Genomic DNA, 25,211 nt, shown 5'->3' with positions numbered 1-25,211 from the left:
AGAAACTCACTTAGCCCAATGCCTAGCACATGGGAAGTATTTAATAAATGCCTCTCAACTTGATTGTTGAAGTAGAGTTAGATCTTAAAGGTCATGGGGTCCAGCCACTCATTTTACAGATGTGAGACTAAGACCCAGAGAGTTGAAGGAACTTTTCCAAAGTTACAAAGTTAGTTAAGTAGCAGAGTCAAGATTGAACCCAGGCCTTGGGGCTCCAAATTCATCACTTGTTCCCCTGTACCACAAATCTCCCAAGATGATGTTCACAAGTCTTTTCAAAATTGACTTAACTGGGCCAATGAATAGGCTAATGGAAGGACTTTTATTTTAATAAGGTATTTGTCAGGTGCTCAGGAAATCCTGGTTGCTTTAAATTGAGTAGGCACTCTAGCAAATGTGGGCTGAATTGGATTTTTGAATAGAGTAAATTGTTTTTTGTTTTTTTAAAAAAAACAACAGACATTTTATTAAATAGCAAGAGTTGAAGAGTGCCATTAGCTTCTAACATATATCTTACAGCAAACATACAGAATTGTCTTTATATAGTAGAAATTCAAATCTGATCAATAGGCATGCATTAAGGACCCTCTTGATGACAAAGAATTGGATTTATTACTTCAATATGTGTATGTAAGTATATATGTATATTTACCTTAGGAAAAGAATCAAGACAGTTTCTAAAATTCATTTTCATTTAATGTGTGTGAGGGCTGATATTCATTCATCCAGCAGAAATTCTAACTAATCACATTTTAATGAAATGAAAGAAAACAGGGACTCTCCATCAGATAGATGGGCAGTGTTTGGATTTAATGAGTTGTGAGAGGAAAGCTGTATTCTTTGGGAGGCAACTGAGAAATCTGGGACATTTATTTCCCTTGGTACGTGTAAATACGATTTGTGAAATGTACTCATGAATGCAGAAGGAACATCCTTTGTCCAACCAAGTGGCAATGATTTTTGGTTCAAGGAATATGGCACACTGGTTAATGAACTCAAAACTGTTCTGCTTAGGAAACATACAGATCCCTTTTTATTCCTTTATCCCCTCCTCCCCTCCAAGCCCCCTACCCCCACCCCCACACACCATGTTGTAAAGTAAATAAAGGTAACTTTAACTTGGTTGAAATTTTGATTATGAAAGTGAAAATTAAATTTGAAGATGGATTAAATTAGACAAGAATTTCTTAAATTCTGTTAGATAGCAGGCATTGTATTAAGCATCAGGGATAAAATAAAATCAAGGAGGCTGCATTGATCAATAAAAATTTATCAAACACCTTCTAATTTATGATAATAATAATAAATACATGATTAATAAGTGAGCACTGTTCTAGGTGCCAGAGATACAAAGACCAACACATCACTGTCTTCTATGATATATACAAGACTACATGTATAGGTATATACAAAATAGAAGGCAATTTATAAGAAAGAGAATGAAGTGATACTAGGGGAATATAGCTATTAAGGGAGAAGAAATAAAATCAAAATGTATTCACAGTCATTTTGGAAAGGCAATGGAAGTTCTAACTACTGGGGAGTCAGGAAAAGCCTCCTGTGGGAGCTGGCACTTGAAACTGAACCCCAGGGCTTTGGGCTTCAATAGGTGGAAGTGTGGGAGGAAAGTATTCCAGGCAGTACAAGGAAGGAAATTAGGAAGATGGGTGGGTTTAGGGGGGTAAGAAACAATGCTAGGTATGAATACCAAGAAATAACAGCTAGAACCTTTCAGTCTATTAATTCAAGGAGAGGATATTTCCTAATATGGCCCTTAGAGAGCTACACTGTTTCAGTTGATAAGAGAAACAAAATGTCAGACTGCCCGGCATCTTATAGGAAGTAAGTAATCTATTATCCCCATAATATGTCTGGTGGTGTAATTGATTCACTGTTTGCCAGTTTCAGTATTGAGCATGGAGTCCAGGTCCTGGATTTCTTGGAGCTCTCTGTCCAGGCTCAGTCAAGAAGCAATGTGCTAAGTGCTGGAGGTACAAAAAGAAGCAAAAAGCATGGTCCTTCCTTAACCCTGAGAGTGAGATGTCTTTTTTGATGTCAACGAATGTCAGAAAATTAAAGTGTCGTGGATTTAAAGCTGGAAAGGCAGGCTGAGCTCATTAATTCAACTCTCACTTTGCAGATGAGGAGGCCAGCACCTAGAAGGATTCCACTGAATTGCCCAGCATCATATAGATATATCATATTACTATGCCCTGCTGCCCTAAAGAGGGCTCTGGCTTTCTCTAGTTGAAACATTGACTTGCTGGAGATTTTTGACATGTTCTCTGTCTAAGATTGTCTGAGAAGAGAGTGCCACTGTTCATAATGAAAGAAGAACCTATTTCTTCCTCTAATGAAAATGCAAACAGAATCAACCAGAGCTGCTGTGAGCTCTTCATGGATACTTTCTCCTCATGGTACTGAGTGTAATAATGATCTCTGAGCATAATTTCATAGCAAGGTAATGAAACCAATCACATTATCCAAACTGTAAACACTAAAGGCATTCTCTTTCTCTGGCTGAGTAAAAAAAAAAAAAGGACCACTGTCCCTGGCAGCTGCTCAATCACCAGTATATACATTGTGGGTGAAAGAACACATTGGTTATTAAAGGAAGATTTGGAAGCCTAAGACATGCAGAAGTCATAGGGGCTGAGAGTTTAGAGATTTGGGATTCAAGTGCTAATATTTAACTATGACAGATATTCTGGAAAGATTTGGAGTTGGGAAGTCTGGCTTCAGATCCCAGCCTGTTATTTCACCTTGGACAAGGCACTTCCCTTCTCTGAGACTTATCTGTAAAATGGGGGTGGGATGGGGTGGACTAGATGATCTCTAAAGCCCCTTCCAACTCTAAAGCCTGTGAGCTTAGGGTCTTGACTAATATTTATATGACCTTAAGTGAATCCTCTCACATTTTTAGGCCTCAGTTCCTTCATCTATAAGACGGTTTGCCTAGATGACCTCTCAAATTCTTTCTAGTCCCAGTCTATGAGCCTGTATTTGTCAGCTCTGTGGACAGGGCTAAGCTTTAAGCATTTTTCTGTGTTCCAGAGTACATAATGCTATGCTGGATACGACCAATAATGTATCTATATTTCTGTATCTATATCCATGTATATACATATACATATGCATCCACACCCACATATACATATGCATCCACACCCACATATGTATGTGTGTATATATGTATGTATATGTGTGTGTATGTACACTATTTAGAACATATCTTGGTCTCTTCTTCATACTTTTCTCTACCCTTGCTTAGGCTTTTTTATACCTTAGGATTTCCCCTTTTTTCTCTAGGCTCCTGGGATTTACCTGTGAAAGGCCCTTAGTAATCTTCTTAGCCCAGGGCTTAGTATATAGTAGGCGCTTAATAAATATTGATCAATTGCCTAATTGAGCTACTCTGATGCTCCCATTCTACCAATTAGGAAACTAAGGCTAAGAAGTTTGCCCAATGTTTCCTAAGGAGTATGTGGCAGAATTAGAATTTCTCTAGGGAATCCACAGGTGTTGATTCATTTTCCTTTATCTTGCTGTATTTTTCAGAGGTATTTGGGCTGGTTTAGATACCTTGGAAGACATATTTCCCTTCTCTTATTAATAGCTTCCCTGACAATTCATCTGATTTTAATCAAGTTTTTTTAACAGAGAATTTAAGATCTTTGGCAAACTCCCTGTTTAGATTGTAAACTCTTTGAGGGCAGGGACTGTCTTTTGCTTCTTCCTTTTTATCTAGCACTTAGTATAGTGCCTGGCACATAGTAGGTATTAATAATACCTTAACAAATGTTTATTGACTGATTTCCATTTCCTACCACCCTCATCCCCCTTATATTCCCCTAGTTTTCACTTTCTGACTCCTTCCTCTTTAATGATGAATTCCTAAGGAATGGAATTAAAATTTTCTCAACCTTCTGCCACACTGCAGAATTCACTTTTCACCAGTTTCAGTCCCTTCCCCAAGGGACTTCTGAGGGGATAAATGGACTCCAAACTTAATGCCAGCTCCCTTTCCTTCAGGCCTAGTACCACCCCATACACAAACTAGTGTTGAGCCCCATTATCCTTTAGTTCTCTGAGTGAGCACTGCTTGCAGTGTGCTGTTGGCCTAGGCAAAGTATACTTCTATGTTCACATATCTCCAACTCTTCCTCAGGGAAACAGGGCAGAGTCGAGTTCCATTGCCTGTTGCCACAGAATGGTGGAGAAAGGGCAGGGGTGAGGAGGTGTCAGGGCAGAGATTACAACAGCAGTCAGGGGGATTGTTGAGCACAAGTCTATGGTTGTTCTGCCCAGCCAGAGTGTAGGGGACTGACTGGGGAAGGGATCCTTAATGAGCACCTTGAACATTAGGGATTTGCCTTCTCAGCTTTGTTCATCAAGTTGTTTATTCTGGGGGTTCTTGGGATCTTAGTCTATGGAGGTACCTCCAACTACATCATTTCTTTCTTAAAATTCTTGTTTGGGGGGAGTATTGAGAAGTCATGAGGATCTGAGAAACTGACCAGTTCTCTTTCTTCCCGATCACATCAGTAGGTACTATTACCCCCATTCTGTAAGTAAGGAAACTGAGACTGAGAAAGGTTAAGTGACTTTCCCAAGGTCACATAACTAGTAAGTGTTTAAGGCAGGATTAAAATTCAGATCTTCCTGACTTCAGGTGCAGCATTCTATTCACCATACCACCTAGTTACCCCTCTTAATAAATGTTTATTTTCTTTCATTCATACATTTCCATTTAACTCATTCTTTCTGGTATGCATTTTATTCCCAAGTCTTTTAAAGAGTTTATCTTCACTTAATCATTTGTGTCTGACAACTGAATCTCTTGCATTGATCATGTCTTCTTTTATTTTAACTATTAACTTCCTGGCCAGAGGGCAGAGTGCCATCTCTGATAGATAGCCAAGGGTTCCACTTTTGCTGTACAAATAAAATTGTCTAAGTGAATCATAATTCTGTTTAATCAATAGGATCCAAAGTCTTTATAAATTAACAGCAAAGGTCGAATGATAGATCTTCCTTGGTTTGGCTTGTCCCCATTCATTCCAAAATTTCCGATAACTTGAGCTATAAATATTGTGAGAAGAAAGGTAGCAAAACCAATGTTGGGCACCAACTTTCCTGGCAAGAATTTATGTATATTCTTAGGAAAAATTAGTTTTACACATGAATGTGGTCCAATTAATAGCCCTTGATTTCCTGATATAATTTTTTCACTTTCCCCCTTGGTTACTATTCCCATCAGCTTCATTTTGTAGGGCTTATTTCTCATTACTTTCTTTAGTCACTTTTTTCATTTTGTTATTATTTTTTCCTTATTTCCTAGTAACCTGTGTGCTCCACTGGAAATTAGAGTGTCAGGAGAATTTAAGGAAAGTCAGTGTATTGGCTAGATTCCCTTTGGTCAACTCTGCATTGTATAGAATTGCAAGAGTGAATTAAAATGGTCAGTAATGGATGAGCTTCAGTCTTCATTGTTGGAGGGTATGCCCATATTGATGGGATCATAGGTCCATTGGCATATTGGCATATTGTTATTATTTTGATAGCTCTGTAATTCTATCAATATATATATCTCCTCCAACAATGCAGAATGAAGCCTTGCCCATCCTGTGTGATCGTTGCCTATGGCCTCCTATAAATTCTCCATTGTTCTCATTAGTATTCTCAGAGATTTAAGACATGGGTTCTAGTCCCACCTCTGGCACATACTGGCTGTGTGACCCTGGAAAAGTAATTTACCTTCTTGGTGCTCTAGGTAACTCTCTAAAAATATAAAGTGCAAAGAAAATGCTAGCCTGAATTGGCAAAAGGGTTTTCTTCATCAGTGAGTTCCCAACACCAACAAAATCATAGGTTCAATCCTTAGCACTATTAATATTTTGGCAAATTCGTCTTCAATTTGAAGGGTTCATGATTGCATCAGTGTTGGTTGATGATGTGTTCATCAATAATGGTGATGAGTCCTCATATATTTAGCAGCCCTGAGTGGAGAGCATGGTGCTAAGAGCTAGGGGAGTTTCCAGATCTGAGATATCACTATCCATAGGGAGCAGTGTGGCATTAAATGGAAGAGTGAGACAGTCAGGAGAAACTGACCTGACTTATGTAATCATTGGGTGGTCTTTGAGAGACACTGCTGCCAAAAGAACCTTATTACTCCATGGCCAGCCCAATGATGAGCCTCCCCCACTTAAGCTGAGTAACCTTTGGAGGGCAGGCATACAGCCACCCTGTCTTCTTCCTTGGAATCTTTTCAGCTTGGAATTAGTTAGTTAACAAGCAAGTATTTCCTACTATAAACTCTATTGTTTACCCTATGCCAGCATTGTGCTGATCTCTGATGGTACACAGAGTTTGTGATCCACTTGTGTAGTTCAGTGGAGGATCATCTCCATACCAGCATGAGGTGTCAGGAGGACTTTAGTCCACTCTTAAATGTGTTGCTCAGTCTTTTTGTTCAGTTGTATCTGACTGTCCCCATTTGGGGTTTTCTTGCACAGATACTGCAGTGGTTTGCCATTTCCTTCTCCAATTCATTTGCAGATGGGGAAACCGAGGCAAACACGGTTAAGTGACTTGCCCGGAGTCACACAGCTAGTGAGGGACTGCGGCCTGATTTGACCTTGGGAAGATGAGTCTTCTTGACTTTAGATCTTGTACTCTATCCCCTGCACCACCTAGCCGCCCCTCAACAAATAAGAATAAAAAATTCAAGAAAATATAGAATGAATGTTTTTATCTTAATCTGGACCTCTGACTGTATTGGTATAGGGAGTACCTGTGTGGAAATCCCTCTGATTCAGATTAGCAGCTCTTTTGGAATGTATAATCCAGAAGAGCTACCAGAAGCACTGGGAAGATATAATTTTCCCAGGGATCACAGAGCCAGTATGTGTCACAGGCAAGGCTTGAACTCAGTTCTTCCTTACTACAAAGTTAGTTGTCTATACACTATCCCACCCTGCTTCTCAAAACTCCAGATAAAATTGTAAAATTCAAACTCAATTTGTAAAGTTCAACTGTTCAACAAATATTTATTTGATTGCTCTGGATGAAGGTTCCAAGAGCTAAGGGAATGACAATGTCTTGATAAGATACTATCCATAAGAGGCAGGGTGGGGAAGTAGAAAGAGCACTGGGCTTGGAGTCAAGGGAGATCTGGGTTTAAATCTACTTCTGACCTTTGCCAGCAAGGGACGGTGGGCAGGTCACTTAGGGAAGGCATCATGGCACAATGGAAGGGGTTCTCTTTGTCTAGTGTCAAACAACTGAGCCAAATCCCATTGCTTAGACTCAGTACTTGAGTAACCCTGAACAAATCATGTAACCACCTTGGGTCTCAGTTTCCTTATCTGTACTATGATAGGATTAGACTAAATGGACTCTCAGGTGTTTTTCAGCTCTATATCAATGGACTTCTCCAAATGTCAGGTTTCCCCATCTGGAAAATGGGGATGATAACAATAATGGTTATGGCTACATCTAATTCATAGGATCATTGTGAAACATGTGAGACATTATATAAGTGATTTCTTCTTCTTTTTCTTCTTCCTCCTCCTCTTCCTCTTCTTCCTTCTCCTCTTCTTCCTCCTTTTCCTCTTCCTCCTTCTCTTCTTCCTTCTTCCTCTTCCTCCTCCTCCTCCTCTTCACCTCTTTCCTCCTTCTCCTCCTTCCTCTTCTTCCTTTGCCCTCATGGAAGCAATTGTTGAATGACTTAAAATGATTTTGTTGTGTGATTGACTTCAGTCTCCCTAGGGAGAGGCTACTTCCTTTTTGGCCATGAACAGGAGAGCCTTGACACCTGTTTGCCCTTGGCAGTGGTACTTAGATGATTTCAGGGGATGATCTGGGGGTGTAGTCTTTGACTGTTCCTAAAATAATATCCATGCCAGTCACATATTTACAAGTGCTGAAGGCCTTCCTTAGGTTTATTGGAACATAAGTTGAAGTGATTACAATTTTCACACTGTTTTTCCCCATCCCACCCTCACTCCAACTCCCACCTCTCTTTATCAGCTGGATTTGGCAATGAGAAATCTGGCTTTTTGGGGTGACCCAAGCTGGAGAATGAGGTACTAAAATAGAAGGGGAGAGTGCTCAGGCTGTCAGGCCGGTGTTGTAGTGTCAGAATATAAGAATCTAAGGCAGGAAGAGGGACAGAAGCAGAGGGGATATACCATGAGGAAAAATGTGGGGGAAAGTAGGAAAAGGAATAAAGGAGAAAATGGTGGCAGGGAGGAACAAGGTCATTGTTCAGGGAAACACAGGGAGATGGGAAATAGGAGCCATTATCTGATGAGTTGCACAACCTGGATTTCAATCCCAATCCCTATGCTGACTGTGTGACCCTGGGCAGGTCACTTAGTCACCCTCTTGTGGCTCTAGGCACCTCTCTCAGGCTATACATTGTGGAGAAGGTTTAGACCTGACCTGGGCGAGGGTATTTTCCCAGCTATACTAATGAAATTGCAATTCCCATCTGAGTCCTATTCTTTTTAAAAATTAATTAATTTACTTTTAGTTTACAACATTCAGTTTCACAATCCCTTGAGTTTCAAATTTTCTCTCCTTCCTCCCCCCTCCCCCATATCGTCATTCAATAAAATAAAGTTTCAACAAATACCTTCACATTAAACATTAGTCAGGTTGTAAAGAAGGATTATTACCAATGGAATGAACATTGGGAAAGAGGAAGCAAAGCAAAACAAGAAAAAAAGAGAGAGAGAGTAGTTTGCTTCAATCTGCATTCAGACTCTAGTTCTTTCTCTGGATGTGGATATCTCTTTCCATTATGAGTTTTTTGGAGTTGTCTTATAACCTTACATTACTGAGAGGAGCCCAGTCTATCAAATTGAGTCATGACACATACGTTGTGTCTGTGATTGTGTGCACATTTCTCTTGGTTCTGCTCTTCTCACACAACATCAGTTCATATAAGTCTTTCCAGGTTTCTCTGAAGTCTGCCTGTTCATAATTTCTTATAACACAATAGTATTCCATTACATTCATATACCACAACTTGTTCTGCCATTCCCCAATTGATGGGCATCCCCTTGATTTCCAATTCTTTGCCACCACAAAAAGAGCTGCTATAAATATTTTTGTACATATGGGTCCTCTTCCCACTTCTATGATCTCTTTGGGATACAACCCTAGAAGTGGTATTGCTGGGTCAAAGGGTATGCACTTATTTATAGACCTTTGGGTATAGTTCTAGGTTCTGAGCCCTATTCTTATATGGGGAGTTAACACATTTCTATCTTGCTTTAAAGTTTGCAAAGCGGTCTCCTCCCCAAAATCCTTTCAAGTATCATTATTCACAGTTTTTTGGATGAGGAAATCAAGGCTCAGACAAGTGAAGGACTTGACCAATGTCACATAGGAAGGAGCTGAGTTTTGACTTGAATCCTGGTTGTCTGAATCCTATATTTGTTGTCTAAGTCCTATATTTGGTTCCCTGCCTCTCTTTCAGAAAAATAAGGAAAAAAGGACTATTTTTCATTAACTCTCTCCCCCTCCCCCAGCTCCTACCTATTTATATGGCCCCAGGTTATAAGATAAGGCTTGACTTGAACCTAAAGTAATATATAACCACTAGTTGGATCCAATCCAATAGGCATTTATGAACTTCTTACTTTGTGTTGGGAACTTAGAACACAGAGACAAGAAGAAAAGTCTTGCTTGCACCTAAGGAGCTTAGTTGGGGCTATGATGGATGCTCAGATAAATGAATTGGAAGAGGGAGAGAACACTAATATCTAGGGACAAGCAACCAATAATGGCAGTGATTATACCCATTAGACTTACTAAACTTTGTAGAAGCAAATTAATAAAAATAATGGGCATTTATCTAGTGCTTTAAGCAAAGTTATTTATACCCTTTATCTAATTTGATCCTTCCCACAAGCAAACACATGAGGGAATTATCCCAGATGGCATTTTCCTATTTTATGGAGAAGGAAATCTGAGTCACAGAGATATGTTCCCTTGTAACAGTAGAGAGTAGACAGAGCACTGGACTTGCAATCCACCAAGGTTGGATTCAAGATCGGCATGCTTATTAGATATGTGGCTATGGATGAGCCACTCAGTTTCCTCATCTGCAAAATGGGGGATCTAATAGCACCTATCACAGAGTTGATGTGAGCATCAAATATATATGTATATGTGTGTCTACACATACATATACACATGTGTATACACACATCACTTTACACATCTTTAATGTTGTGTAAATGTGAATTTATATATAAAACAGGCACCTCCAAGCCTTTCCTGAATCTCCCAGTCATTAATCATCCCCGAATTACTTTATATATATATATATATATATATATATATATATATATATATATATATGTAGTATATAGTTTGTATTTATTTAACTATGTTCTACATTCTTCCTGACAACCCCAGTAGAATGTAAGTTTCTTGAGGTCAGGGACTTGTTTCAGCTTTGCCTTTGTGTTCTCAGTGTCTAGCATATTATAGGTACATGATAATTTTTTATTAGTGAATTGTATTGAATTGAATTGAATCGAATCCAGGGATCTATAGTTAATAAGTAGCAGAACTGAGATTCAAACCTGGGTCTTCTAAGCCTGAATCCATTGCTCTTGGCATTCGTCTATACCTGTGTCTCCATGATTATATGGAGCTGATGAATTATAGAAAATAGCATTATCAGTGACAATAAAACCTGGAAAAGGAGGTGGTCCAATCATAGAAGGAGAGGGAGAAACAGCAGATGGATGACCCAAATCATTTATTGCAACCTCTGGCTCCAAAATACTAGAAGAGCAATATGAAGGGAGATACTCTACTGGGGATGGAAACATGGGGAAACAAGAATGAGAACTGATCAGTCTGGGAGGGGAGTGAAAGATAATCTATACCTATGAAATCATGAGGGTGGGGAGCAGGTAGGTGGTATAGTGGGTAGAGTGCCAGACCCGGAGGCAGGAAGACTTGTCTTCTTCAGTTCAAATCTGACCTCAGACTCTTACTAGATGTGACCCTGGACAAGTTGCTTGCCCCTGTTTGCTTCTATTTCCTCATCTGCAAAATGAGTTGGAGAAGGAAATGGTGAACCACTCCAGTATCTTTGCCAAGAAAACCCCAAATGGGGTTCTGAAGAACACGACTGAACATCAAAAACCAATGAAATCACAGACCCATCAAAATAAAAACCATAATAAAGTTTTGATATCAGTGCCTATGGAGAATGAAACTCTGGGATCTGGGCTTCTTAATGTTTGCTATTTGGAGGCAAGGGAAGCATTATGTTGTCATTCAAGCTTATGGATGATTTTTGTCTCCCAATTTCATTTCATGTTTCTCAGATAACTTCCTATGGGGCAAGAGAGATTTCATTTTCTAGGAGCAAGCTGAAGATTGAGAAAGTTACAGAATCACCAAATCTTTGAGGTTGAGGGGATGAAATACATGCCACTATAGAGCGAACTGTTAGTACTTAAATGACCTTGAAGAACTTGCTTAGCAACCTACTCATTGGGGCCCTGAAAGGGCTGTTTACAGATGTGGAAACTGTTCTGGAAGAATATTGTCTAGGGCCATTTACAGGTCCAGTTCTTTAGGAAGAAACATATGCATTCATGCCATTTACTAAACTTACAACCTGGGCTTTTACTGGGCAAGAGAAATGGTTATGAACCTTGATATGCCAAACCTCTTTGCCCTGGCCACAATGTTCTAGCATTCCTTCTCACAGAATCATAGACAAAGGGTTGGAAAGGATGTCAGAAACCATCTCCTCCAGTCCACACCAAAATAAGCATCCCCTTTATAGCACACCCATGAAGTAATCATCCAGTCTTTGATTGATATTATACCATAGTACTATCAATAGAATATTTACAAATAAATATAATGATTACAAATAGAATATTATAAATATTTGATTAATGATTCATGTTCCACTCTTCCTCCCACTCCTCAAAGTTGCTAAATCTTAGACTCCATTTTCATGTATATAACTGAGAAACTGTCTCTATACCCAAAATACAGAATTTTTATTTAACACTCTTGGCAGCACTGTAGGCTCAAAATTCAGTATTTGAAATGAAAAATGAAATCTATATAAACCCTACTACCTTGGCTACTGATGTGCAGCGACTTGTGGGATTAGATGTCTGAGTGAAATAGAACCCTTTTTCTTAAAGAAGCCTGTGTCTCATTCTTGTAACTTGAGTACATATCATCTAGAATAATTTTCATCCAAAATGTATTTTTCAACCAAACTAATGTTAAGTCAAAATCTCTAATAATAAATGTATTCTGTGTTTTCCATATCCCATAACATATGGCATACTATATTGCTATGGATACTGTAGAATGATTTTATACCTGAAGAATATTATTTTAATGTCTCCATGTTGAAATGTCTATGAAACAGTATAATTTTCTTTTAGAAATTGTCCTTCCTGGGTGAGCCCGTCAGGAAGAAGTATGTTGCTACCGGAGCATGGAATTTGCTATTGTTGATTACGTTCCAAGAATAGTTAATTTCTCACAAGAGTCTGTCTCCTTTCCAGGACACTTGAGTGGAATCATGGTGTCATTGATGTGTTTGTCACCCTTCTCCTAGAGCAGATTGTAACCCAATCATGCCTTCTTGTCCTGTTTTACTTCTCATCCTTTATTCCATAAATCCTCTGGAGAGGAAGAGACAGCTATGTTGTGCAGTGGATAGAGCATTGGACTTGGAGTCAGGAAGACCTGAGTTCAACTCTAACCTCAGACCCTTACTAGCTATGTGACCTTGGGCAAATCATTTAAACTTTTCCTCAGTTTCCTCAATTGTAAAAGAAAGACAATCATGGCACCTATCTCTCAGGGTTGTTCTGAGGATAAAATGGGATATTTGCAAAGTTTTTAGCACAGTTCCTGGCACATAATAGATTCCTTTAAAATGTTTGTTTTGTTCCCTTTTCCCTTAGCACCAAGTCCTTGTGCCCTTGACAGAAATCAGAACATTTGTCCATTAAAAGAATTTTATACATTCAATAGATATTTGCTAAACACTTACTATGTGCCAACTATTATGCTAGGTTCAAGGGATACAGAAAGAAGATGATCATGTTAATAAAAATAACTAATAATAACTAACAGATAGTCCCCACTCTCAAGGAGTGTACATTCTACTGGAGATGATATCGTGTGTGTATAGGTAGAAAAAATACAAAATATATGCAAAAGGATACAATATAATTGCAAGAGGTAGTAGACACTATCTTACAGAGGCCACAGCTGGCCAGCCAGTGTGAATGGAACTGAGAATGTATGAAGATGAGTGATATGAAAGAAGGAAGAAGGAAGCAGTAAGGATGGCTTGGAAGTTGAGACACTGGGAGGTGGGTGATAGATGCCTTCAACAGAAATGGAGAAGTTAAGGAGAAGAGATAAGTGGTGGTGAAAATAGGCCTTCTGGCTTGGCCATGTTGAACTTGAGATGCCTAGAGGATGGTCAGCAGGAGCTGTCCAGCAGGCGCTTGGGAATAAGAAGCTGCCAAGATCCTGTCTTTCTCTAGTCTATCTCTATGGCAGGTTGAATCAGCTTAGAAACCTTGTGTTTTGTGCAACATTGTTTAAAGGAAAACGTGATCCTAGTTCTAACAATTGACTTTTAAATGCTGAATACCATCCATTTGTAACTTGAGACTTGTAAATCAATAAGTCAGTCAATAAACATTTATTGAACAGGGATAGCTAGGTGGCACAGTGGATAGTGCCAGGCCTATAGTCAGGAAGACCTGAGTTCGAGTACACCCTCAGACATTAACTAGCCATGTGACCTTGAGTAAATTACTTAATCTGTTTGCCTCAGTTTCCTCATCTGTAAAATCAAGAGAATAATAGCACTTAACAGGATCGTTATGGGGACCCATTGCTTGTAAAGTGATTAGCACAGTACCTGGTACATAAAAGTACTATATAAATGTTAACTACTATACTGTGGGCCAAGCACTGTGCTAAATTCTGGATGTTAAATTATTTAAGTCGTTTTTCAGTCGTGTTTGACTCTTTGTGACTTTATTTGGGCTTTTCTTGGCAGAGATACTAGAGTACTTTGCCATTTCTTTCTCCAGCTCATTTTACAGATGAGGAAACTGAGGCACACAGGCTCATGTGATTTACCCAGGGTCACACAGCTAGGAAGTGTCTGAGGCTGCATTTGGAAGATGAACCTTCCCGATTCCAGGCCTGGCACTCTACCCACTGTACTACCTAGCTGCCCCAAATTGGATCTAGGTACAAATTAATTTTTTTTGTTGTTGTTCAGAGCTGTGCTTTCATAGGTGGAAGGAACTTCCAGTACAAACATTCTTTTCACCAAAACTGATCAGCATCTCCTCTATAATTTACGGTTTTCCAGAGTTGTCTGGAAGTACTTGCAGGCTGTATGACATGCTCGTGATTACACAGCTTGTATATGTCAGAGCAGGAAATGAAACTTGATATTTCTGACTCAAAGGTCAACTCTCTTATCTCTCGATTGATAGACTAGATATTATTGTCCATGATACGTATATAATGTTCCACAAATGCGACACACGATATATCACCCTAGGGTTACAAGTTTATAACTAGAAAGGATATTAGAGATCATTTAGTTCATTCCTCCTTGTCTTGATGAGGAAACTAAGGACACAGGACATAAAGAGACTCACCGATGGTCACATAGTAAGTAACAGAGCTGAGATTCCATCTTAGACCTTCCAGAAGCTTCCACATCTGACTTTCTCTCTTCCCCTCCTCTTCTAAGAATCAACATTTGGTTATTGGAATAGGGGACCTAAAGAACATTCTCCCAAGACAAAGAAATCTTAGCTTCATCAGAAGGAAGAATTTCCAAACAGTAAATTTTAATTTTATGAAAATCTGCCTCTCCGTGGCAAAAGTGACCTCATCGATAGATATCAGTGTCACTATAATGGTTCCCTCTAAATTAGTTGATGTGTAGCTGGGCTCCCTCCAGATATGCATCAGCCAATCCCTCTGTCTTGCAGGCTGGCTAGCCCAGTTCTTCTTGTGAGTGTACATTTCTTGGATGAAAGATTTTCCATTACTTTTTGCCTGGCTTTCATTGTTGGTAATATACCACAGCCCACTTGCACAGATGAAAGACTCATTAGCATTTCATTGTCGATCTACTACCTTGTTCCATTTAAGTCTAAGCACCTGACTTCAATTTAAACCCCTTCTCACCAGATTAACTTTGAAAAGATCCATACCCTGGAATTACACCCACACCCACACATATCACATACGTCCCCCAAATTGTTAGCGCCTTCCCCTTCAAAATTACTCAATATTTGCTTTGGAAATGTTTCTTCATGTAGATGGTGTCTTCCAGAATACACTGTAAGATCCTTGAGGGCAGGGATTTTACACCTTAGTCTTTGTACTCCTAATAGCAACCACAATGCCAGGTTCACAGTGAATGTAAATAGCATCTGCCTCTAAGGAACCCTAGCTTTCTTCAAGTCTTAGTTGAAACCTACCTTCTCTAGGAAGTCCTCCCTTATCTTCCTAGTTGTTAATACTCTTTCCTTCCTCAAAATATCCTCCATTTAGATACCTGTTCACAGATTGTATTACCCAGGCTAGGGGAGCTGGGTGGTTCCAATGGATAGAGCACTGGGTGTGGCGTCAGGAAGATTCATCTTCTTGAGTTTAAATCTGGGCTCAGACACTGACTAGCTGTGTGACCCTGGGCCTGTCAACCCTCAGCTGCCTTAGTTCCTCACCTGCAAAATCAATTAGAGAAGGAAATGATCAACTACTCTAGTATCTTTGCCAAGAAGATCCCAAAGGAGATTATGGAGAGTTGGACACAACTGAAAAACAGTAACGAAATGACCCTGTAGTCGTAATAGCGTGTATTTGAGCTATTATGATTTACAGTGTTTACATATATCATTTCATTCCGAATGTCAGTTCTTTAGAGATAGAGATTATTTTGTTGGTTTTGGGGGGGTACACAGTAAAGACTTAATAAGTGCTGTTGGGATTAAATGATTTAGGATGACTGGGGACTGTGTACAGTTGGTTAGTTGTTGGTTTTTGTGGTTGTGTTTTTAAAATTTTCAGCATAGTGCATTTTATCTTGGATTGAAACCATGAGTAAAGTTTTATGCTGTCCACCTAGTGAAACATGCTTAAAATGAAAACCTCTTCCTCTTTCCCAGCTCCTGGGCCTCCTCAATATCAGAACGTAATATGTCTCTGAAGAACGAGCCCCGAGTAAACACCTCTGCACTGCAGAAGATCGCTGCCGACATGAGCAACATCATAGAAAACCTGGACACCAGGGACCTCCATTTTGATGGAGAGGAAGTCGATTTTGATTTGTCCCCAGAAGATTCCAAACCTGGTAAGACCGAGCTCGCTGTCCTGTTAGCACCCCCAGGTTGCTAAGCTGGGGAAAGAAATGCACTGCCCTTGGGGATAAAGACAGTAGTAGGGGAGTTTCTAAGTTAGGAGTGAAGCTGTAGCTCTGTGAAGACAGCAGATGAACGGCCAGAGCCCCTACCTTTGGAGTATGCCTTTGAGCGTGGGAGAAGGAGAACTTGTGCCTGAAAGACAGGATTGCAAATTGACAGCTAGAAGGGCTTCTGAGGGCATCATCACCCCAGGGGTCCCTGCTTGGCTCCCACCTTCCTGGATTCTCACATTTGGGGTCAACAGGGCTGGTTCAGAATCCTTCCACCTACCATACTGTCCTCTGCAGATTTCATTAGGATTTCCTCCTCCCAGTGATTATGCCCTGGCCCCTCTAGACTCCTGGCTACACTCAAACATGGCGACATCTACCCTGCCGCCTCACCCCAAGGACTCCTTAGCCTTTCTATCAGTCATGCCCCTGTAGCCTAAAGAATGCCAGACTCTTCCATCGCCCAGCAGCTGATCTCTCCTATACATGCTGTCTCCTCAAATAGAAATCGAGCTCATTAAAAGCAAGGACTATCTGACTTTTCTATTTTTATTCTAGTACTTAGCATGGTATTTGGGAATTAGTGGCAGATCATAGGACAGGAAGTCTCATCTTCCTGAGTTCAAATCTGACCTCAGACTCTTCCTAGATGTGTGACCTTGGAGAATTCACTTAATCTTGTTTGCCTCAATTTCTTCATCTGTAAAATGAGCTGGAGAAGTAATGGCAAACCGCTCCAGTATCTTTGCCAAGAAAACCCCAAATGGGATGAGACAGAGTCAGACGTGATTGAAACGACTGAACAACAACAAAACAATAGATGTGTTTCCATTCCTTTTCTTTCTAATGATTTCAAACTTCTCCTTTTACAGGAGAGGAAACTGAGACCCAATCGAGTGACTTGTCTAGTGTAACAGCAGGGTCAGGATTAAAATTCAGTTCCTCTGACTCCAAATCCAGATTACCATTTCTGCTGCTTCTTACCTGTGAAGTTTTTTCCATTTTATTTTGGTTTTGATCCTGTGATTTCATGAGGGTAGAGGACTACTGAGAAAGTTTCTTTTAATAATGAGCACGGCCCTCCCTCACTCATATCCAAGTCAACTGCAGTTCATGTCATCATTTCCCTGATGCCATGGTCTTCTTTGGAATCAAAGGACAAACACAATAATCTACACCTGCCCTATAACTTAGAGTCTTCGAGAGTTGCCTGGTGTGCTGAAAAGTTATGTGACTTGCCCAAGGTCACGCAGACAGTCTATGCCAGAAGTGGCATTTGAACCCACTTGATTTTGAGGCTAGTTTTCTAACCACTTTGCAAACCACAGAATGCTGCCTCTACAGTTACATGTATGACCATAGCCATTTCACCCTTCTCAATCTGTTTTGTCATGTTTCACTTGCTAAATTTTAAGAATTCCCAAAATCCTCCCCGGTCAAACTCTATGATCTTAAGAAAGTATTGTTGCCAAATCATGCATTTTATAGTCAATTTATTCTTGTAGGGGCAGCATGACCTAATGGTTAGAGGACTGGACTTAGAGTCAAGTCTACAAGCATTTATTAACTACCTACTGTGTGCTGGACCCTATGCTGAGTGTTAGGGCTACAATGAAAGGCAAAAACCAGAGCCTGCTTTCAAGCAGCTCACATCCTAATGGGGGAGACAATGTGTAAACAAGCTATGTGAAAGATAAATTGAACATCATACCAGAGGGAAGACACGAAGATGAAGGAGGACTGTGAAAGGTTTCTTGCAAAAGGTGGGATTTTAGCAGAAACTTGAAGGAAGCTAGGGAAACTTGGCAGCAGAGATGAGGAGGAAGAGAGCTCTAGGCATGGAGGGCCGCCAAGGAAAGTGCCCACAGTCCAGAGATGGTGTGGCTGTTTGAGTTACAGCCAGGAGGCCAGGGTACATGGAGGGAAGAAAGGTATAAGTCACGAAAGGTAGGAATGGGTCAGGCTTTGAAGGGCTTTCAAAGCCAAAAAGGCAATTTTATATTTGATCTGCTGGAATTTACTGAAGATGAGGGTGACCCAGTTAGACTTGCATTTCAGGATGATCAGTGACAGCTGAGTGGATTGCGTGGAGTAGAGTGAGACTTGAGGCAGGGAGACCAACCAGCAATGTGTCTCAGTAGTTCAGGTGTGAGGTGATATAGGTCCAGTACCAGGGGTAAAGGAGGAAAGAGGGAGTAGAAAATTAAAAAAAAAAAAAAGAAATGAGTTCGAATTCCACCTAAGATGCTTTCTAGTCATGTGACCCCAAGTAAGTAACCTTTTTGATGACTTCTGAGTAAGTTAACCTCTCTCAGCCTCCATGTAATGGAGTCAAGACTAGTAGCTAAATTAGAGGGCAGCTCCATGAAGATCAAAGGATTTAACAAATTCAAAGCACTTTTTAAAATGCTCTTGTGATTGTCGATTGTTATCATGTTTATTTTAATTAATTGATTGTTTTTAGTGCGCATCCCCTTCTCTATCATCTACCACACTCAAGGATTTAAGGAGCCCAACATAACGACCTATCTCACTGGGTGTCCCATCAAAGCCCAGGTCCTGGAAGTGGAGCGATTCACCTCAACAACAAGGGTCAGTACATGCATGGAATCACGCTCCTGTTTGTACATAGCTAATTCACTTACTTGCTCCCAGTGGGGAAGTATGCTCTACCAGCCCAGGTGGCAACCTTCTGCCATGCTAGTTGAATAGAGAGCCTTCATATGTTGTTGGCCACCAAAATTCACTTTGCAGTCAGTGCCTTGATGAGGAACCTCTTGGGACTTAACCAGGCTGGTCCATTGGCCAAGAAACATATACCTTGTCTCTGGTCTACATTCAATTTCTTGCCAACTTGGTAAGATCTGCCAGAGCTTGCCCTTTGCTTAAGACCCCAGGATCACTCCACGTAATTACAAACCATGGGATAGGACTCGTGTTTTCCCTGGGTTCCTCAAGATTTCAAAGAAAAACCCACCAAGTACACCAAAGTCATTTTGTTTTCTTTCCTCTTTGACATGATTTTTCTATTGTTCCCTCCCAAATTAGGTTCTACTTTGTTTCTGTAAATTCTTTTGTCTCCCTGGATCTGACATTCTTCTCTCCATGCCCATATCCTAGGATCAATGGGTTCATTTCTGTTTCCTTGCTTTGTCCCCTTGCTATCACCACACAGTGGTAAGATCCCAGAGTCTGGAGCTTCAGAACCTGAATTTGAATTTACATAAAACCTAATTTTCCCTCTTTGCAAATTCCATACATTTATCCTAGTTCTGACCTCTGGGACCAGGTAGACCAAGGCTGATCCCTCTTTCACTTGACAACCCTTCAAATTCTTGGAAGTCATCATGTCCCCATGAATCTTCTCTCTTCCATGGCAAACACCCCTAGTTCCTCCCACCAATCTACCTGTAGTATAATCTCAAGACACTTTATCATGATAGCTCTTTTTTGAATGCTCTATACCTTGTCAGTTTCTTTCTTAAAATGTGGCATACATTTCCTGGGAGCTCTGTCTCTTCATACAGACCATATTTTAGTTACTTTTGTATGATTCCTAGCAAAGTGCTTTGCTAATAATAGGTGCTTAATGAATGGGTTTTGAATATACATGTGACAATCTCCATGTGGTTCTCTGCTACATGTTTCCAGAGAACTTTAGTCATTAGCAACCTGTCAAAGATGGAACCAAGGTGATTTTTCAGCACTTACAGGGCATCATTGCCACTACATCCTTATGTAAAATTTCAGAGGAGGCAAGGTTTGCTTAGCATCCTTTTGTGCATTTTTTTTTCCTGCTCCCTGGCCCCTCCTCCATTCTACCTTCCAGGTTCCCAGTACTTTGTGTCTGCCCAAGGCCATCTAGCAATGGCACTCTGTGTAAGCTGATCACGTACCTAAGATCCCTGTGATGTAGATTTATGCTTTCCCATCTCCCAAAATAAAAGCTCGTATTTCCGTATCACTTCATTTTGGCCAATCTGATGATCTAATTATAGTGACACATAGTACAATCTTCTAGGGTAACTTTCTTTTTGAAAGAACTTTTTAGTCCGAATCTTTCATTTGTGAGCTGAGGGAGGTGGGGAGAAATTGGGGAGATATTTTTGAGCAGAAGTATATCTGTGGTACCCCTCATCAACTCTAAAATTCTATCACCTGACTCTACCACTCTGGGCTCCTCAAGGCAACACAGTGGGAGAAGAGAAGGCCATGAAAGTTCCCCATTTCCATGCTTTCTGTATGATTTCCGGAGGATGAGAAAGAGAACAGAGCAGTCCCACTTTCTTGTCTGCATCTGTCTCCAGTCTCTTGGCTTTATCTCCACTTTCCCTCATTTGCCATTCTTCCCAAGTATGTGTGTGCTTGGTAGGCCAAAGACAATTGACTCAATATCTAGTCGTTTGGTTTTAGGTGACTGTGCTTTCTAGGAATGCATTGTCTAAGGAACTCAAAACCTGAGAGTCTATTTGTGATGTCTTTGAGGTGATGAGCATGCAAATAAGTTATTCTGTTTTTAGGAAAATCACCTAACTACTTCTGTAAAATGGGGGGATTGGGCTCGTTTGACAAGAATCATCAAGCAATTTTCTGAGAAATAAGGTTACTATCAGCTTGTACATTCTTCAAGTCTGTGATGTGACTCAGTCCCCCAATTTCTAAATGTCATATTTCAGTGTTTTATAGATATCAGCTGCCAGTCAGATGCCAGTAACTTTTATCTGTCATTGCAGGTACCAAGTATTAATCTTTACACTATTGAATTAACCCATGGTGAATTTACATGGCAAGTCAAAAGGAAATTCAAGCATTTTCAAGAGTTTCATAGAGAACTATTGAAGTACAAAGCTTTTATTCGAATCCCAATTCCCACCAAAAGGTAAATGTTTCATCTGTTTCAGAATTAATTCAAGAAACCAAATGCTACTCAAGTCACTTGACCTCAAAGGCACATCTGCGTCCTCATCTGTCAAATGAACATGCCCAACTCAATGGCTTCTAAAATCCCTTTATACCCTAGATATATAATCTTATATTGAGTATTTCCAGATGCTGCTTACTAGCTATGTGACATTGGGCAAACACCTTCCCTTTTTGTGCCTCAGTTTCCTTATTTGTAAAATAAAGGGGTTTCTATCTAATTAGTTCTTTTAAGGTTTTTTCCCCCCAGTGTACCAATGTCCCCTGACCCCTTTTAACCTTAAATTTGGTAGTTCCATTTGGACTATACATTGGTCCATTAGGAGGAAAAACACTAAAAGAGATAATTAAATAGAACTTCCTAAAGATAAGTCATATAATAAATGTATTTGATTGTTGTTTAGTTGTGCAGTTGTGTCCTTGTGTTCCCATGGGACATAGCATGCCTATACTGTCCATGGGGCTTTCTTGGAACAGATACTGGAGTGGTTTGTCATTTACTTCTCCAGTAGATTAAGGCAAACAGAGGTTAAGTGATTTACCCGGTCACATAGTTAGTAAGTCTGAGGTCAGATTTAAACAGTGTTTCACTGAATGAATAACAAATGTTTGTTTCTTGTATATGCTGTGTACATGTTTGTGCTGAGATTTAGTGATGCTTTGTGTTTTTGTCTTATAGTAGCTCATTCCCTGATAGACCTTAGAGATAAAAAGAGAGATAAATATAGACATATTTCTGGGAATGTGTAACATTTCTCTTTTTCATTTCACTGTTGTAATTGTATATATTGTTTTCCTGCTTCTACTGATTTGTCTCAGAATCAGCTCATGTGTATTCCCATGTTTTCCTCATATTCCTTGCTTGTTCCAGACCAATGACATTCCTTTTCTGCCTGTGTTTTAAGGCATACATTTCGAAGACAAAATGTCAAAGGAGAAGAACCAAGAGCAATGCCAAGCTTACCTCGAACATCAGAAAATATGGTCAGAGAGGAGCAGTTCTCCAGTAGAAGAGTAAGTTCGTCACCTTCCCTTGTCTCCACTTTTTTTTTACGAATTAAAACAAATCAAATTAATTCTGAGTTGAGTATTGAAACTTTAAATGATTCTCTGAACTCTTTTATCATATATTCTTCCATATATTAATCAATATTTAGGCAGAGAGAAATGCCATGGTGTATTAGATAGGGTACTGACCTCAGAGTCATGCAGACTTGGGCCCTAGTCCTCGTTCTAGGGCAGGTTATTTTATGACTCACTGCCCTGGTTAACTGTCTAAGACTAAACTATGGAGTAGTTATCTGTGTTACTAGAGGGAGTTTCCCTGCTTGGATTTCCTTGTGCCAATAAAATCACAGGTCCATTAAAAATATGTATTGGCAATCTGGTTTGGTAGACAGAGATTGGAATCAGGAATGACTGGATTCAAATGCTGCCTCTGATGCTGAGTACCTGTGTAAAAAAATCACTTTAACTCTGAAATTCAGACAACTTTCTTGGATTTACCTCCCAAATTACAGAGATTGGAAGAAGTTGAGGATGTGTGAACTCCATTGTCAAAGGGTAGTAGAGTATCATACATCAAAATAATGGAACAGAAATCTCTGAAAGTCTCACATTACCATACTTTAACAAAGGTCCACTGCTTGAGTTAGAAATTCGACAGTAGAGAATTCACAAGTTAATGTCAGTCCTTGAAAACCAATGAAAAATTCCAACTCTTATCATGAAGATTTAGAAATATATAAATATATGGAAAAAGTCGTAAGGAACCCTTTTGTGTTTTAGAAGGGAAGAGTTGCTTTGCCCAACTTTGGGGTTCTTATCCTAGTTTGAAGCTCTAGAAAACAGTTGTTCTTCAGTGGAATGTAAAACATTGAGAGCACGGATTGCTTGTTTGGTCTTTGTATTCTCAGCACCTGTCAGTGCCTGACACATAGCAGCTACTTAATAAAAAAGTTTAATCAATAGAATGGACTCTCTAAAAGTTTCTTTCAGCCCTAACATCTGTTTCCATTTTGTCATGTGTGAGTAAGATTGGAAACACTGATTCTGTGATCACTATTTTCCCCAATGACCCAAGTGAATAATGTTAGATTTGGGAGCAGGTTTAATTTTGTAGATAGATTTGTTCTCCAGTTCTGCTATGCTGCACTGCCTCTGAAACATACAGTGTGACCCTGGACAAGTCACTTAAGTTCTTGTTCTCTAGTCAACTCTCTAAGACTATCAATTGCAAAGAAGGTGCCAGCCAATCTGTGTTAACATCCATCATCCAGTCCTTATTCCTGCTTGTTCTCCAAGCTAACCATCTATGGTTGAATCAAATCACAGTCTACCAAGTATTTGTGGAATACCTACTATGTGCCAGTCCTTGCTATAGATGTTGAGAGGGAGAGAGGAGGAGAGAAGGATGATGGTTACCCAAAAAGCGATGAAAAAATTCTTACCCTCAATGGTATAATAATCTAACTGTGACCTAGAAAATAGAATGGTGGAGACAATTAAAGAATAATTAAAAATTTAAATAACTCTTCAAGAGAACAATAGAAAAATGTTGACAAATGAAATGCATAGGACAGTAACTAGCCCCTGAATTTAGAATAACATTTTTTGTAATGGCTGTCCATTTTCCCATATATTTGAATATTATAACTGAAGCCTTAATATTTGCATTTCAGAAACAACTGGAAGATTACTTGACAAAGCTATTAAAAATGCCCATGTATAGAAACTATCATGCCACGGTGAGTATCATGCAGCCGTTTGACTTTGGAAATAATATCTTTCACTGGAACATAGAGAATCTGATTTGTGACAGTCTCAGGTCCATGAAAATGAAATCTCCTGTATTGCATTGTTTATTAACTTGCATGTTTTTATCCACTTCTGGGATTGTGCTTTTGGTTTAGAATAGATGAAAATGGAATTGAAAATTGATCTGACATGAAAAACATCCAAATGATGGAGATCAAATACTATTACGATGGATATAAGGTTTCATGGAGGTTGGTATTCCTTACAAGTGTGCAGACCATGCCTTCCCATCCCCTTGTGACTTTTGGCCACATCTTGCCAAAGTTCTCCGTAGGAGCATGGGCCCAGTGTTCTGGGGGCTCTCCTCCAGGTCTTTGAAGGTGACATGATGGCTAGTGCCACCTGTTATCCTTTGCTCTGCCAGCATGACCTGCCCACTTACATTTCCAGGCATGAATCTCATTGATAACTTATCCAGGCAGTGCATCCTGAACCTCTCCAGATCCCGCATTACTAGTTGGCTTCTTTTGGATACTATTATTTTGAGGCAAATAAATAGTTTTTTGTTTTGTTTTTCTGTAAATTTCTGTATGGTTCCTGGGATGAATTGATTTGTTTTCAAGTATTAATCATCTTTTCTTTTGACATCATAGTAATTTCCATACGTTCTTGCTATCCTTACACACTCCTCCCTCACTTCCCCAGCAATGAGCCTTCCTTTTTTTCTATTTAAAAAAATTTAAATAATATTCTATTTTCCCCCAGTTACACATAAAAATTAATATTCATTTAAATTTATTTTGAGTTCCAAATTTTCTCTCTCTTCCCCTCCCCCCTTGAGATAGTAGGCAATTTGATGTAGGCTATACATCTTCAATCATACAACACATATTACCACATTAGTCATGTTGTGAAAGAAGACACAGTTCCAAAAGGGGAAAAAACATGAAAAAAATACACAAAGTAAAAAATGGTATGTTGTGGTCTGAATTCAGAATTCATCAGTCCTTTCTCAGGGGGTGAATAACATTTTTCATCATGAATCCTTTGGAATTGTCTT

At 39.6% G+C, this 25,211-nt stretch overlaps 1 protein-coding gene across 5 annotated transcripts in view; it reads left to right on the top strand.

Moving 5' to 3' along the window:
* Window positions 1-25,211, top strand: part of PLD1 (phospholipase D1) — a 283,345-nt gene that overhangs the window by 122,687 nt on the left and 135,447 nt on the right. For all 5 annotated transcript variants that reach the window (XM_069083588.1, XM_069083586.1, XM_069083587.1 and 2 more), the window contains 5 exons: window positions 16,230-16,414; window positions 18,939-19,066; window positions 21,208-21,353; window positions 22,300-22,408; window positions 24,076-24,141. In XM_069083588.1, coding sequence (XP_068939689.1) covers window positions 16,261-16,414; window positions 18,939-19,066; window positions 21,208-21,353; window positions 22,300-22,408; window positions 24,076-24,141 — 603 coding nt within the window. In that variant the 5' untranslated portion in view covers window positions 16,230-16,260. The remainder of the gene's footprint in view (window positions 1-16,229; window positions 16,415-18,938; window positions 19,067-21,207; window positions 21,354-22,299; window positions 22,409-24,075; window positions 24,142-25,211) is intronic.

This window comes from Petaurus breviceps, unplaced genomic scaffold, assembly GCF_028583685.1.
Source record: "Petaurus breviceps papuanus isolate PSGF00001 unplaced genomic scaffold, PetGlider_PUasm1.0 173, whole genome shotgun sequence".
NCBI lineage: Eukaryota > Metazoa > Chordata > Mammalia > Diprotodontia > Petauridae > Petaurus > Petaurus breviceps.
This window is presented reverse-complemented; position numbering and strand designations above follow the sequence as displayed.